This window comes from Podarcis pityusensis (assembly GCF_964106645.2).
Source record: "Podarcis pityusensis genome assembly, chromosome: 16".
NCBI classification, from domain to species: Eukaryota; Metazoa; Chordata; class Lepidosauria; order Squamata; family Lacertidae; genus Podarcis; species Podarcis pityusensis.
In genome coordinates, this window is record NC_138041.1 from 22,965,445 (window position 1) to 22,978,682 (window position 13,238).

The 13,238-nt window shown below is 42.4% G+C and overlaps 1 protein-coding gene and 1 long non-coding RNA gene across 10 annotated transcripts in view; one reads left to right on the forward strand and one right to left on the reverse strand.

Moving 5' to 3' along the window:
• The window catches only part of HORMAD2 (HORMA domain containing 2), a 37,727-nt gene that overhangs the window by 11,344 nt on the left and 13,145 nt on the right, over positions 1–13,238 (reverse strand). For 7 of the 9 annotated variants that reach the window (XM_080986427.1, XM_080986426.1, XM_080986423.1 and 4 more), the window contains 5 exons: positions 11,012–11,079; positions 8,393–8,550; positions 5,784–6,049; positions 5,067–5,163; positions 2,519–2,568 (listed from right to left, as the gene is read on the reverse strand). In XM_080986427.1, the coding sequence (XP_080842553.1) occupies positions 2,519–2,568; positions 5,067–5,163; positions 5,784–6,049; positions 8,393–8,550; positions 11,012–11,079 (639 nt within the window). The remainder of the gene's footprint in view (positions 1–2,518; positions 2,569–5,066; positions 5,164–5,783; positions 6,050–8,392; positions 8,551–11,011; positions 11,080–13,238) is intronic. The other 2 variants (XM_080986421.1, XM_080986425.1) reach the window with 2 other exon arrangements.
• Positions 11,086–12,799, forward strand: LOC308466029. The gene is made up of 2 exons (XR_013980612.1): positions 11,086–11,222; positions 11,706–12,799. It is a non-coding gene; the product is annotated as an uncharacterized lncRNA (long non-coding RNA).

Sequence of the window (13,238 nt, forward strand, 5' to 3'; positions counted from 1 at the left end):
GGCCGAAGGAGCCAGCGTACAGAAGAAGAAGAAGAAGAGTTTGGATTTGATATCCCGCCTTTCACTCCCCTTCAGGAGTCTCAAAGCAGCTAACATTCTCCTTTCCTTTCCTCCCCCACAACAAACACTCTGTGAGATGAGTGGGGCTGAGAGACTTCAGAGAAGTGTGACTAGCCCAAGGTCACCCAGCAGCTGCATGTGGAGGAGCAGAGACGCAAACCCGGTTCCCCAGATTACGAGACTACCGCTCTTAACCACTACACCACACTGGCTCTCAAGTGCAGCTTCCAGGTCATGTGGCCAGCATGACTAAGCCGCTTCTGGCGAACCAGAGCAGTGCACGGAAACACCGTTTACCTTCCCGCCGGAGCTTACTTGAACTTTGACGTGCTTTCAAACTGCTAGGTTGGCAGGAGCAGGCACCGAGCAATGGGAGCTCACCCTGTCGCGGGAATTCGAACCGCCGACCTTCTGATCGGCAAGCCCTAGGCTCTGTGGTTTGACCCACAGCGCCACCAGCGTCCCTCTTGAGCCAAGTACTTCAGCTTAATTTGGCTGTATTCCGGGGTGTAAGTAAAGAAGAGTCAGCTACAAAATGAGATCACCCTAATACATTCTTTGATCTCTCTTGCCTACGTTTTACTGCACTTTCTTACCCACAATGTTATATTCAAATTTTTGTAGTCTGGTTTTCTTTGTGAGCTCGATTCCACTAAAGTATGTGCTAATCATTTATTTGGCTTGCCTACTTCCTAGTGAGACAATGGGAAGGGAAAGTCCCTGTGGTATGTGGAACAGAATGAATGAATCATTCACAAAGTAATGGCATTTTGAGATCAGTGTACTGCTTTTGTCTAGCAACCTGGTGTTCTTTTCCCCTGAAGTAGTCCACATGATCTTGCCTGTAGTCAAGAGAGTCTCTGAAAAATGGGAGTCCATTTTCCCATTGATAAAATTGCCAATGAAAATGGTTATTTATTTATGCTAGAAATTAATTACTGTGGTGACAAAAAGTAGAGGGAAGAATGTGCCCACATCTATTCCTTGACAGTAGAGTGCCCAGTACTAACGTGTTCTACTTTAATACAAGCCATCAAATTTAAATCTGCAGCATGCATGAATCATGCCATTTTAATGAGGGCCACTATCCACAGTGTGTGTTCAATGAGTCAGCACTTTCAGACTGCTGAGTAAAGGAAGTGCAAAATTGTATCCTTCCTATTTTTTCATACAAGAGACAAGGGCTGATGTGAACAAGCCCTAAACTTACTCAATGATTACTTCAGACAAAATGTCATGTCATCATTTCAAAATATACCACATACACTGAGTCAGTAGCCTCATGGGTCAAAGTTTGGACACCATTACAGGGCACCAAACTTTCAGTTATTTAATATATTACAGTATGTATATTTTTGTCCTGTGCTGCCACTGAGACTTTCTGCCTCAAGCACTGAAAGGGCTGACACAGGGTTAACGAGCATTTTTTACTCTATGAAGCCAAACCCTCTAGCAGTACCCTTGTCCTCCTCAGCTTTCTTTTAAAAAACATTGCAAGATGTTCATAGAAGCACTGAAGTATATTTTCCCTTACATAGGTTTCTATTATCACCTTCATCTGGCTATGCATTACTGTGTGTTGTACATTGCATATTATTTTAAAATAATTTTAAAAGAAACCTTTTAATGGATTGCAAAATCATTGGCATAATAATTTATATAGCACTTTTGTGGTGTTCAAAGTCTGCACCCACTTATTTCAGAAATCCTTTCCTGTAAGACAGGCCAGTCTTACCACTCTAATCTTGCAGGCAGGCGGCTGAGGCTGCAATCCTAAGAGGTGTGTGTGTGTGCGAAATCCAAAGACAGTTCTACAGTCATTTGATTTCATCAACCATTACCAAGAAGTTCCAAAACCATGGCACATTTGTAATCCAGAGATTACGAATTCCCCCCTCCTCAATCTAACTTGAATACTAAAGGATTTTACATCTTGACAGAACCAACACAACTACTGCTGTTTTAAGGAATGTCAGCATTGATTCCAAGCATCCCCTAAAAGCTGAAAACAAGCATTAAGTTCTCATCTAATGTTGGCACCATCATGTGGCACTAGGGATTGGTTAGAGGTGTGGCCTAATTCTAGAAGATCTAGCTGTTTCAGATAAATCACAATTTGGGGGTTTTGCTTTTTAGGTGGTATTGCGTTGTGCACTATTGCAAAATATTTTCCAGACTTCCGGGACTCCTACTGGAAATGCAGATACATTGGCTTTAGGTGGTGTCAGCAAAGACAGTAAGCCACATTCTCCAGCTTCAGGTGTCACTTCAGGGTGCAGGGATAGTTGAAGGGAAAAATTGATTTCACATGGTGCATGAAGACTTATTGAAGTGTTGGTCCAAGCTAGGAGTAGAGGAACATTTGCATACCACTTCAGGCAGAAAAATGCTTTGAACTGGCACTGGTAGTCAGAGAAGCAGCTATTGTTAATCATGTTTACAATGTAGTGATGCTCACCTGATGAGATGCTTTTTCTGCCCCTTTTACACCAGTCTTTCTAGATGTTTCTGAAATATAAACATTATGCTGTTTCAGGTAGATATCTTTTAAAAAATACTCTATTATTTAAATATATACCTTTTTCAAAAAAAAGAGATTTTGATAAACACAAATTTATAATACAGACAAATCACTGAATACAAAGGAGCTAAATCAGAAAAATTAAAATGCATCTCTTTTAATGTAAAATATTAGTTGGACACCAGATCAGTCATAAGAACATAATCCCTACTGCATAAGACCAAAGGCCTATCTCTATCTATGTGTCCTACAGTAGCTAACTAAGTATCTATGGGAGGTCCCCAAGAAGTATTCTCCCACTATTCTTCCTAGTGATTGGTATTTAGATCCATGGTACTTCTGATCCTGTAGTATAGCTATCACAACCAGAAGCCACTGGTAGTCTTAACCTCCAGCAGTATAATCTTAATAGAGGTAAACACTGGGACAGGCATAAAATTGTAATGCAACAGACGCACAACTTATGAGGGGGTTACGTTCCAGGAATACCGCATTAAGTTAAAATCCCATATACAGTGGTACCTCGGGTTACATACGCTTCAGGTTACATACGCTTCAGGTTACAGACTCCACTAACCCAGAAATATTACCTCTGGTTAAGAACTTTGCTTTAGGATGAGAACAGAAATCGGGCTCCGGCGGCGCAGCAGCAGCAGGAGGCCCCATTAGCTAAAGTGGTGCTTCAGGTTAAGAACAGTTTCAGGTTAAGAATGGACCTCTGGAACGGTCGGTGGAAGAAGATTGGAAGAAATTTAAAGACTATCTACAGAAATATTCTGAAGAATATCTGAAGAAGTGTGCATGCACACGAAAGCTTATACCAAGAACTAACTTAGTTGGTCTTTAAGGTGCTACAGGAAGGAATTTTTTTATACAGAAATATTGTAAAATTAATGAATGTTAGAATGATGTTGGATAGAAATTAAGTGGTTTTCAGCTGTAATACTATAAGGGAATATGAAAAATGGATTATTAATAGGTAAAAATTTAACGTTACAATATTTTAAGATTAAAGACTAGGATAAACAAAGAGGGTAAGGATTTGCTGAACCAACAAACCGAACTGGAATACGAAAAAGGGAGGCGTGAGGAGGTCCAGGAAACAAGCTAATGAAAAACAAGTAATGGAAAGATTGAGTTGTTTTTAACCATTTTTATTTTGTATTTTCTTCTTTTTTTATTTTTATTTTGTAATATTTTGAAAATCTTAATAAATATCTTATAAAAAAAAAGAAAAGAATGGACCTCTGGAACGAATTAAGTACTTAACCCGAGGTACCACTGTAGTCAAAACACATTGAGTGCAACTGCGGGTGAGACTGCCAAAGTCGTTTTCCCCAGACGCTCTCCCCCTTTCTTCCAACTTTTTTTTGCTTATGAACTCACTGCCACCAGATAAGGGGGCAGGGAGATTATTTCTACAAGGTTACCCCATTATTATTCAGCCTGGATAACCTCCCTGGTGTCTCCTTGAAGCCTTTCAAGGTACTGTAGGCTATGGCTTCCAGGTATGAGGGTGTTTAACATAAGCTAAGTCCACACAGGGAAGCGGGTGGCGCTATGGGTTAAACCACAGAGCCTGGGCCTGCCGATCAGAAGGTCAGCGGTTCGAATCCCCGCGATGGGGTGAGCTCCCGTTGCTTGGTCCCTGCTCCAGCCAACCTAGCAGTTCGAAAGCACATCAAAGTGCAAGTAGATAAATAGGTACCGCTCTGGCAGCAAGGTAAACAGTGTTTCCGTGCACTGCTCTGGTTCGCCATGCTGGCTACATGACCCGGAAGCTGTACGCCAGCTCCCTTGACCAATAAAGCGAGCACCACAACCCCAGAGTTGTCCGCGACTGGACCTAATGGGCAGGGGTCCCTTTACCTTTAAGACCACACAAGCTAATGAAACAAGTGAAGAGTTTAAAATAGATAAATAGATAAAAATGCCACCCACTTTCCCTAGACTTAACCAGTTTTCACCTCAGCAGACTCTCAAGAGGAATCTTTATCTTGAGTAGCAGCCCTTTCTTATTTGCTTGCCTTTGTCCCAGACAAGTTTCTCATTGCACTGAGTTCCATCTTGAACTAAACAGCTCCTAGCTAGCTACCTGCAGAGATAGACTCCCGGCTATCACAGGCCCCAGAAAGAACCCTTGGTAATACCAGAAAGCACTATTTCAAAGGGGGGGGGCACTTCACTTGGCAAGCATCAGACTGGGCCTTTCTGCGGTGGCCCCATCCCTATGAAATGCTCTTCTCTGTGACATACGCCTAGTTCATTGCTAACTATAAACAGGCCTTAAGTGCCTGGCTATTTCTGATGTTTATAATTGCTATTAACTGATTGCTGGTCTCATATTTGATAGTTAACATTTTAACCATTACTAGTATTTTTATTTTTCTTTATTTTTTTATAGCTTTATATTCTATAAAGTACTTTGAGAAGGTTATCACTGTTAAAGGTGGCACAAAAATATTTCAAATGAATAAAGAAATACCTGCTCCCTTTTGATTAAAAAAAACACTGTTTTTGCCTTCTGAATCTGCATTCCCTTCATGCATCCTGTTTTTCTCCATGCCATCAACTTGCAGGTTCTGTAATACAATTTACAAGCACAGGGATTCTTTTTCATTCAGTTCAGTACAGGGAATCTGCATGTTCATGACTAACTCTGCTAATTAGTTAATTATTTCGCAAACAATATGTGATTTTGAGTTATTATTCCACTGATTAATTTTGGAACTTCCTATGTTCCTTTCTATACAACCCTGGTGGTTTGTTGTTGCTGGGGGTTTTTTGGGTTTTTTAAAACCATATCAAACATCTGGATGTGCCCTTAGAAATAACTTCTTGAGCATAAGGACTGTTCAGCAGTCCACCATCCTGCCTGTGAAACAACCTGCCCTGAAGAAAGACTGAACAGATATTGTGCAGTGGATGCTTTAATAATAGGATGTTTTCTTTCAGCAGCATGGTCAAACACAACCACCATTCAATCCCTTTTAAATCTAGAATTTTAAGTAGTAGTAATAGTAATAATAATTTTATTATTTATACTCCACCCATCTGGCTGGGTTTCCCCAGCAACTCTGGGCAGCTTACAGCACATAAAAAAATGTAAAACATCAGACATTAAAAATTTCCCAATACAGGGCTGCCCCCCTACTACAACACATACACACAATGGATTCAGGAAAATGATATTGTATATAACCTCTTCCTTTACTTTAGTGCTGCCTTCCTCTTCTTCCTCATCACAGTCTAGCCCCTGATGGGAGATCTCAGTGGAACCATTCTCCTCAACCAGATTGCTCTCCAGCAACCCCATCCGTTTGCTATCTGTTGTTACTCTCACTTTCATAATGTGGAACCCAGTGGAGACTGACCCGACTTTGAGGTTCACTGGTTCACCATCAAAAAGCAGGCAATCAGAGATGTTGCCTTCCTTAAAGCCAGGGGGTTGGTAATCATTGGGTGTGACTGCAAAGGAAAGACATATGAAATCCTGTGCTGCACAGCCTGAAGCAAAAGGCAAATGCAGGCCCCAGAGCAAGAAGCTAGGCTAGGCAGCTGAAGAAAATCGAAAAAACAACAAGCATGGTTAGTTCATTAGATATTGTGCTCCATGTTATTTTGTGCATCTCTTGTCAAAGAATTAAATACCACTTGATTGTTTTTTTTAAAAGCCCTGCAAAGTAGTTTATGAAGAGAATAAAACAATGAAATTATCAAAATGAATTATTTGTCCCAACATTTATTTATTTATAGCATTTTAACACCGCTTTTCAGTCAAAAGAAGTTCCCAGAATGGCTTACATAAGAATCAGAGAATTGTTAACTTGGAATGAACTCAAAGGGTCACCTAGTGAGTCCAACTTCTTACTCTGCTGGAATCTCAATTAAAGCATCCCATCCAACCTCTGCTTTAAAACCTTCAAGGAAGGAGAGCCTACTACCTCCTGAGGGAGGTGAACAGCTCTTACTGTCAGAAAGTTATTCCTGATGTTTAGTTGGAATCTCCTTTCTTGTAACTTGAACCCGTTGGTTCAGGTCCTAGCCTCCAGAGCAGGAGAAAACAAGCTTGCTTCCTCTTCCACGTGACAGCATTTTAGATATTTGAAACCAGCCATTTGAACCCATTTGGTTTTGTCACCTACCTCGTAGCAAATTGTCACAACTTTGTAGGGTTAGGCGGTTAGGCATTGGAGTATTAGGTTGAAGGTGAGGAGAGGTAGTGGCCATCACCTACCCCTCCTAATTCAAGGGTATTCCGTTAAAGAAATCCGAGGGGCGTGGTCGCTGTCCAACGCCCCAGATGGGGGGCTAGAGCCATGGCACGACCCCTAGCGGTGACCCCGGGGGAGTACCTAGTTGATGTGCATCAGCAGGGCTTCCCCCAACTGGTGGTTAACCCTTCCAAGACTTCCTGCAGATGGGCAGGAGTCAGATATAGTCATTTCGTTTCCAATGCCTAAGCAATACCACTCACATTCTGTAACCAATAAAGTTGTGGCCTTTTTTGCCCATTAATCTAAAATACTGGTTTCATGTGTCTTTATTCCAACATCCCGGAAGGTATTGGGACCTTGCCACACAATCTCCTTCTTTTCTCATTTGAACCTGTTGGTTCAGGCCCTAGCCTCCAGAGCAGGAGAAAACAAGCTTGCTTCCTCTTCCATGTGACAGCATTTTTTATATTTGAAGATGGCTATCATATTTCCTCTCAGTCTCCTCTTATCCAGGCCAAACATAGCGACTCCCTCAACTGTTCCTCATAAGGCTCTGCTTCCAGACCTTTTATCATCTTAGTAGTCCTCCACTGCACATGTTCCATCATGTCAGTATTTTTTCTTAAATTGTGGTTCTCTAGAGGTGCTCTGACCAAGACAGAATAGAGCAGGACTATTACTTCTCTTAACTGGGATACTATACTCTGTTGATGCAGCCTAGAATAGCATTAGGTTTCTTTGCAGCTGCATAACACTGTTGACTCAGGTTTGTTGTCTACGAAGACCCCTAGATCTTTTTCACATGTACTACTGTCAAGCCAGGGACGCGGGTGGCACTGTGGGTTAAACCACAGAACCTTGGACTTGCCGATCAGAAGGTCGGCGTTTCGAATCCCTGTGATGGGGTGAGCTCCCGTTACTTGGTCCCTGGTCCTGCCAACCTAGCAGTTCGAAAGCACGTTCGCCAGAAGCGGCTTAGTCATGCTGGCCACATGACCCAGAAGCTGTACGCTGGCTCCCTCGGCCAATAAAGCGAGATGAGCGCCGCAACCCCAGAGTCGGCCACGACTGGACCCAATGGTCAGGGGTCCCTTTACCTTTACCATCAAGCCAGGTGTCTCCCATCTTATGTCTGTGCAGCTGTTTGTTCAACCTAAAACCTTACATTTGTCATTATTGAAATTCATTTTATTAGTTTTGGCCCACTTCTCCAATCTGTTAAGGTCATCTTGAATCCTGATTCTGTCTTCTGAGGTATTGGCTACCCTTCCCAGTTTGTTTGGATGAGCATAACCACAATACCTTCATCCAAGTCATTTATAAAGATCTTAAACAAGAACAGAACCCTGTGGACAGAACCCTGTGGTCCCCCACTTGTCACATTTTTCTAGGATGACAAGGAACCACTTAGGTATGTAGCTGTTCTCACACGATCCCTCCATTCCTTCCCACTGCCCACCTTGACAACCAATTTGCCTCCAAGCTGCAAACTCTGACATACATTTTGATAGCAGTTCCCCAGTTTCCTTGTTTGTGTGCTAGTCCTGGGAATTAAATTAAGGGAAGCAAAGAAAGGTGGAATCTCATCACCTACCATCATTGTAGAAGAACAGTTTCATGGTCAATGTAATGTCATTAGGCAGTGGTCCAAGATTCTGCATTAAGACATACAGTTTGCGGATCAGCAAGATGCTGGCTTGCTTAATTTCCTCACTGTTCCCTCCATTTGTAAAGTTCCCTTGAGTGTCACCACTGAAACAATAAAGAAGTCAAAGTCTGCTCCAAATCATATGGCTCAACATTAAGGCATAAAACAAACTTTAAAAGTAGATACACTCAACAGGTGCAAAGAAACAGTTTACTGAATTGAGGAGCTGAAGTTCAATATAATCCTATAAAATAAGCTACTGCACCAGAAAATAGATGTGCAGGATCAGATGTAAGGGACACTACTTTCTATGCAATACCAGCGCAATGCATAGCTGTGTACTGACAACATGGGAAGCTGACATGTGCTATGTCAAACCACTGATCCCATTGGCAGGCATCTTTCCCAAACCTTTGGGCCTTTTGCATGGAAAGCATGTGCTCTGCTACTGAACTTTGGTCCTTCCCCCAACCTATGAGCCAACCCTAGGAGTTTGAACCCACAGGAGAATGAGTCAGTTGCAAGCTGATGTGCCACTGACAGTCATGGACAGTTCCACTCTCATGAATAACTGCTCGTGTGAACACTAGTTGCATGAGCAGTGTGACATGAAAGCCTTGAACACACACAAGATTGCAAATATGATTGCATCTGTTGGGAAATTTTTAACAATGTGTCTGTTTCATGGAATTGGAGCAATGATCTTACATGAGTTCACAGTACTGTAATCATATAATTTCACGTGATAAATTATTTGTGGGAGTGAGCAACCTATGGAACATTAGAACTGACTCTGAAGTGTTCTTTGTCATTATACCTTCCCTAAATGAGTGGAAGACACATGGAAAGAGGGCCATGGACAGGACAAGAGGTATGTGCCATCTGAAGACACTTCAGCTATCACAGATCTACTTACAACAAAGCAACTTGAAACATGTGCAGTGATATGCTGCTGCAGCCTCTTCTGATAAGATTGCAGATTGAGTTGCCAGACTTAGGATAACATTGTAGTTACACCAACGCAAGCCAGTGTGTATGTGTTGGCTATAGCATCTAACCATTCTACAGGATTTGAACATCAATCTCACAGCACCAGTAGAAGCCAAAATAGCAAAATGATTTTCAGTCACAAAAGCAACCACTGCCACTTATGCCCCACTGGCAAATATAGAACACCCACTGACACATTTTACAGTAAGGATATAAAAGGGCTGCAGAGTATTTTCACCACTATAATCAAGATAAATAGGAAAGACAGATTTGCAGTGGGCTACTGCCTAGAATTACAAAATTTGTCATTAACACATGAATTGACACTATGACTGTGGAAAGGGCACAGCTCCAAAATTAAAAATGGTTATGAATACTCATTTGTTCAGCATTTGTATCTATGAATCCTATCTAAGAAATAAGGAAGCAATTTCAGAAACCATCAGATTGCCACTGGAGAGTATGTGCTCATCCTTCTAAGAAAGATTTAATTAAAGCAAGCTGAACAGGTTTATTTCAGCACCTCTAAATCTGTAACCCAGATCTTGACATCTAGCTCTAGTTCACACAGCAAGAAGACTAGGTGCAAAGTGAGTGGTGAGATATTCAAGAGGATAACTGAAAGTGCCAAATCACATTAACATTTTTTTTCACCATGGAGGTACATCATGAGTACCTTGTGAAGTGGCTTATCAAAGAAAATCTGAATTCTAGGTTGTACACGGTATTTTAACTAGATGGTATATGATTTTGTAGAACTGTTTACAAACTACAGTTCCACATGATTTGTGCCACCTGGTGGCAGTGGTGGGGAAAGCACCATCTGACAGGAAAGTGTGCAATTTGGAGTCCAATTACCATAATACATCTCAGTTCATCTGTCAAATCAGAAGATGGCCTGAGGGCCTGAGGCCACTCACTATTGTCTCTGTCTGATCCTAATCTTGCCCTGAAGCAAGTCCAGCTGTATTTAATATGATTCATTCCTTAGGAGGTAGACACGTGATTGCACCCTTAGTACTGTAAAGAGGAATCTTATAGTTATCTAATTCACAGGCTTGTTGTAGGAGACATGCAATAATAGACTGCAAAGTAGTTTACATGTGAAAAGGCACTACACAGTAAATAAATAAATAAATAAAACAAAAGTGTGTCTGCATAAGAGCAGTTTTCTCAAATTAAACACTTCAAGGCAGGGATAGGGAACCAAATGCAGCCCTCCAGGCCTGTGTCCAGCCCTCAGGACTCTCCTCAGACCATGCCCTTCACTGCCCCTCCTCTAGAGCTTTTGCCTGGTTCTGATGTGTCCTTGAATAATACCTCTTGCTTACATGGATAGAGGATGGAGAGAAGTGTAGAAACCTCTGACTGCTGGATAGCCTTCTGTAAAAAAACATAGACCCTGCTCCTTTTAGGTTCTGGCACTGCCTATGCCTCAGGGCTGGCTTGTGGCCCCTGGAAGGTTTCCCATGAAGGAGTGTTGCTCACAAGCTGAAAAGGGTTTCCCATCCCTGTTTTAAGGCAAGCATCTCTCTCAAGGTATTTGCCCGAGAAACTAAATGATGAAGTGTTTACCTATCGAAGTCCATCTGAGGTCCATTCCTTGAATACTTGAACTTGAACCGGTAGAATTCTGTCATGTGCTGGAGATTGAAAAGCAAAGAGCAAGACCGATTGTAACTTGCTACTGTAACAAATAGACTTCTGACCATCATGGGATGTCCTAGCCATATAATAATTCCCACATGAGATCTCAGAAAGTGTTTTCCATCTCCTTAGATCAGGGGTCTGCAACCTTTAAGACAAAAAGAGCCACTTGGACCCATTTCCGAAGAAAAAAAACTGGGAGCTGCAAAACTCGTCATTATAAAAATAACTTTTTTGTCACTTTTTTATTATTTCTTTGTTTGACCCCTCAGAATTACTCCTCCTCATAGAAATAAACGTTAAATTAACAAGTTACCTTTTTGTGTGTGTGTGTTCTTCACTCCCCTTCAAAACAGTGACCAGCGTACATGCCCCCTTTCAATGCAGTGACCCTTATAATGTAGCGGGTGGGCGGGTGGGAAGGTGACGTCGGGACAGTGCGTGACTAATGCACGCACCGCCCCCATGCGACGTCACAGCCAGTACAGCGCCCGCCACAGTGGGGAGTGTCGGGGCGCACAATGCGCCTCCTCCCCTTGCTAGTATCCGCCCCGGAGCCGCGGCAAAAGAGCCACATGCGGCTCTGGAGCCGCGGGTTGCCGACCCCTGCCTTAGATTAAAGCACATGAGCTATCTGTTGACATTTTACTCCCTTCTTCAAGTTGATTGCTTTGTCCTTAGATATCATTACTGTGTTGTATTAAGGACAGTCCCACACTTGATGCCATTACACAGAAAACTTTATGTTGGTCCTATAAAATGTTATTTTATCCATACACAGACCATTTATTACATTACTTTGGCTCTAATTAGCTGGAACATTTAGTACTCCATGTACAATGGTGCCAGCCTAACTCATCTGTCATGCTAAGAAAAAATGTGTACGGAAAAAATAAACAGCTGAAGGAGGGCAAAAAAATAATAAAAATGAAATGGTTTGCTTGTTCTGAAATACAGTGGTACCTCGGGTTGCAGACTCTTCAGGTTACAGATGCTTCAGGTTACAGACTCCACTAACCCAGAAATAGTACCTCGGGTTAAGAACTTTGCTTCAGGATGAGAAGAAGAAATCGTGCTCTGGCGGTGCGGTGGCAGCTGGAGGCCCCATTAGCTAAAGTGGTACCTCAGGTTAAGAACAGTTTCAGGTTAAGAACGGACCTCCAGAAACGAATTAAGTTCTTAAGTAGAGGTACCACTGTAAGCATAAATGAGTTCACTAACTCAGAGTGGGAGATGCCGTGATTATACTCAAATGAAAAGAAGGTAAAGGGACCCCTGATCATTAGGTTCAGTCGCGGACGACTCTGGGGTTGTGGCGCTTATCTCGCTTTACTGGCCGAGGGAGCCGGCGTACAGCTTCCGGGTCATGTGGCCAGCATGACTAAGCCACTTCTGGCAAACCAGAGCAGCACACGGAAACGCCGTTTACCTTCCCGCCAGAGCAGTACCTATTTATCTGCTTGCACTGTGTGCTTTCGAACTGCTAGGTTGGCAGGAGCAGGGACCAAGCAACGGGAGCTCACCCCATCGCGGGAATTTGAAACGCCAACCTTCCGATCGGCAAGCCATAGGCTCTGTGGTTTAACCCACAGCGCCACCTGCGTCCCTACTCAAATGTGTATTAATTAAATTCACATCCTGCCTTCTCATTAGGATGATCAAGACAGCTAACAAAATTGCACAAAGCAATTACAATGAACAAAAATGATACCAAAAGAAATCAAATAAAAAATCAGGATAAAAACTGCAAGCTGGTTTTGACACCTCCCTCTTCTGCTGACTGTGTATGTTCTAAAGCCAACCATAATGGCAAAAGGAGGGCTTGTTGCCAGACACTTCCTTCAGCTGCTGACAGATCCTATGGGCAATTGGAAACTGAAGTAAGACACATGGCTTCAGCTTAGTCCTGGTGATGATTGTAGATCTTATAAATGATTGTCTAGGAATGCCTTTGCTGGTTTTCTTTTTTAAAATAAAGCTGTGTCCTCTCTCTATTTAGCAAAGGAAAGAGCTTTAGCTCACCAGCTTTGTATGCAAAAGGTCCCAGGTTCAATCTTCAGCATCTCAAAGAAGGTCTGGGTATATCCCTGTCTGGAACCCTACAGAGCAGCTGCCAGTCATTGTAGATAAAGCTGAGCTGGCTGGACCAATGGCC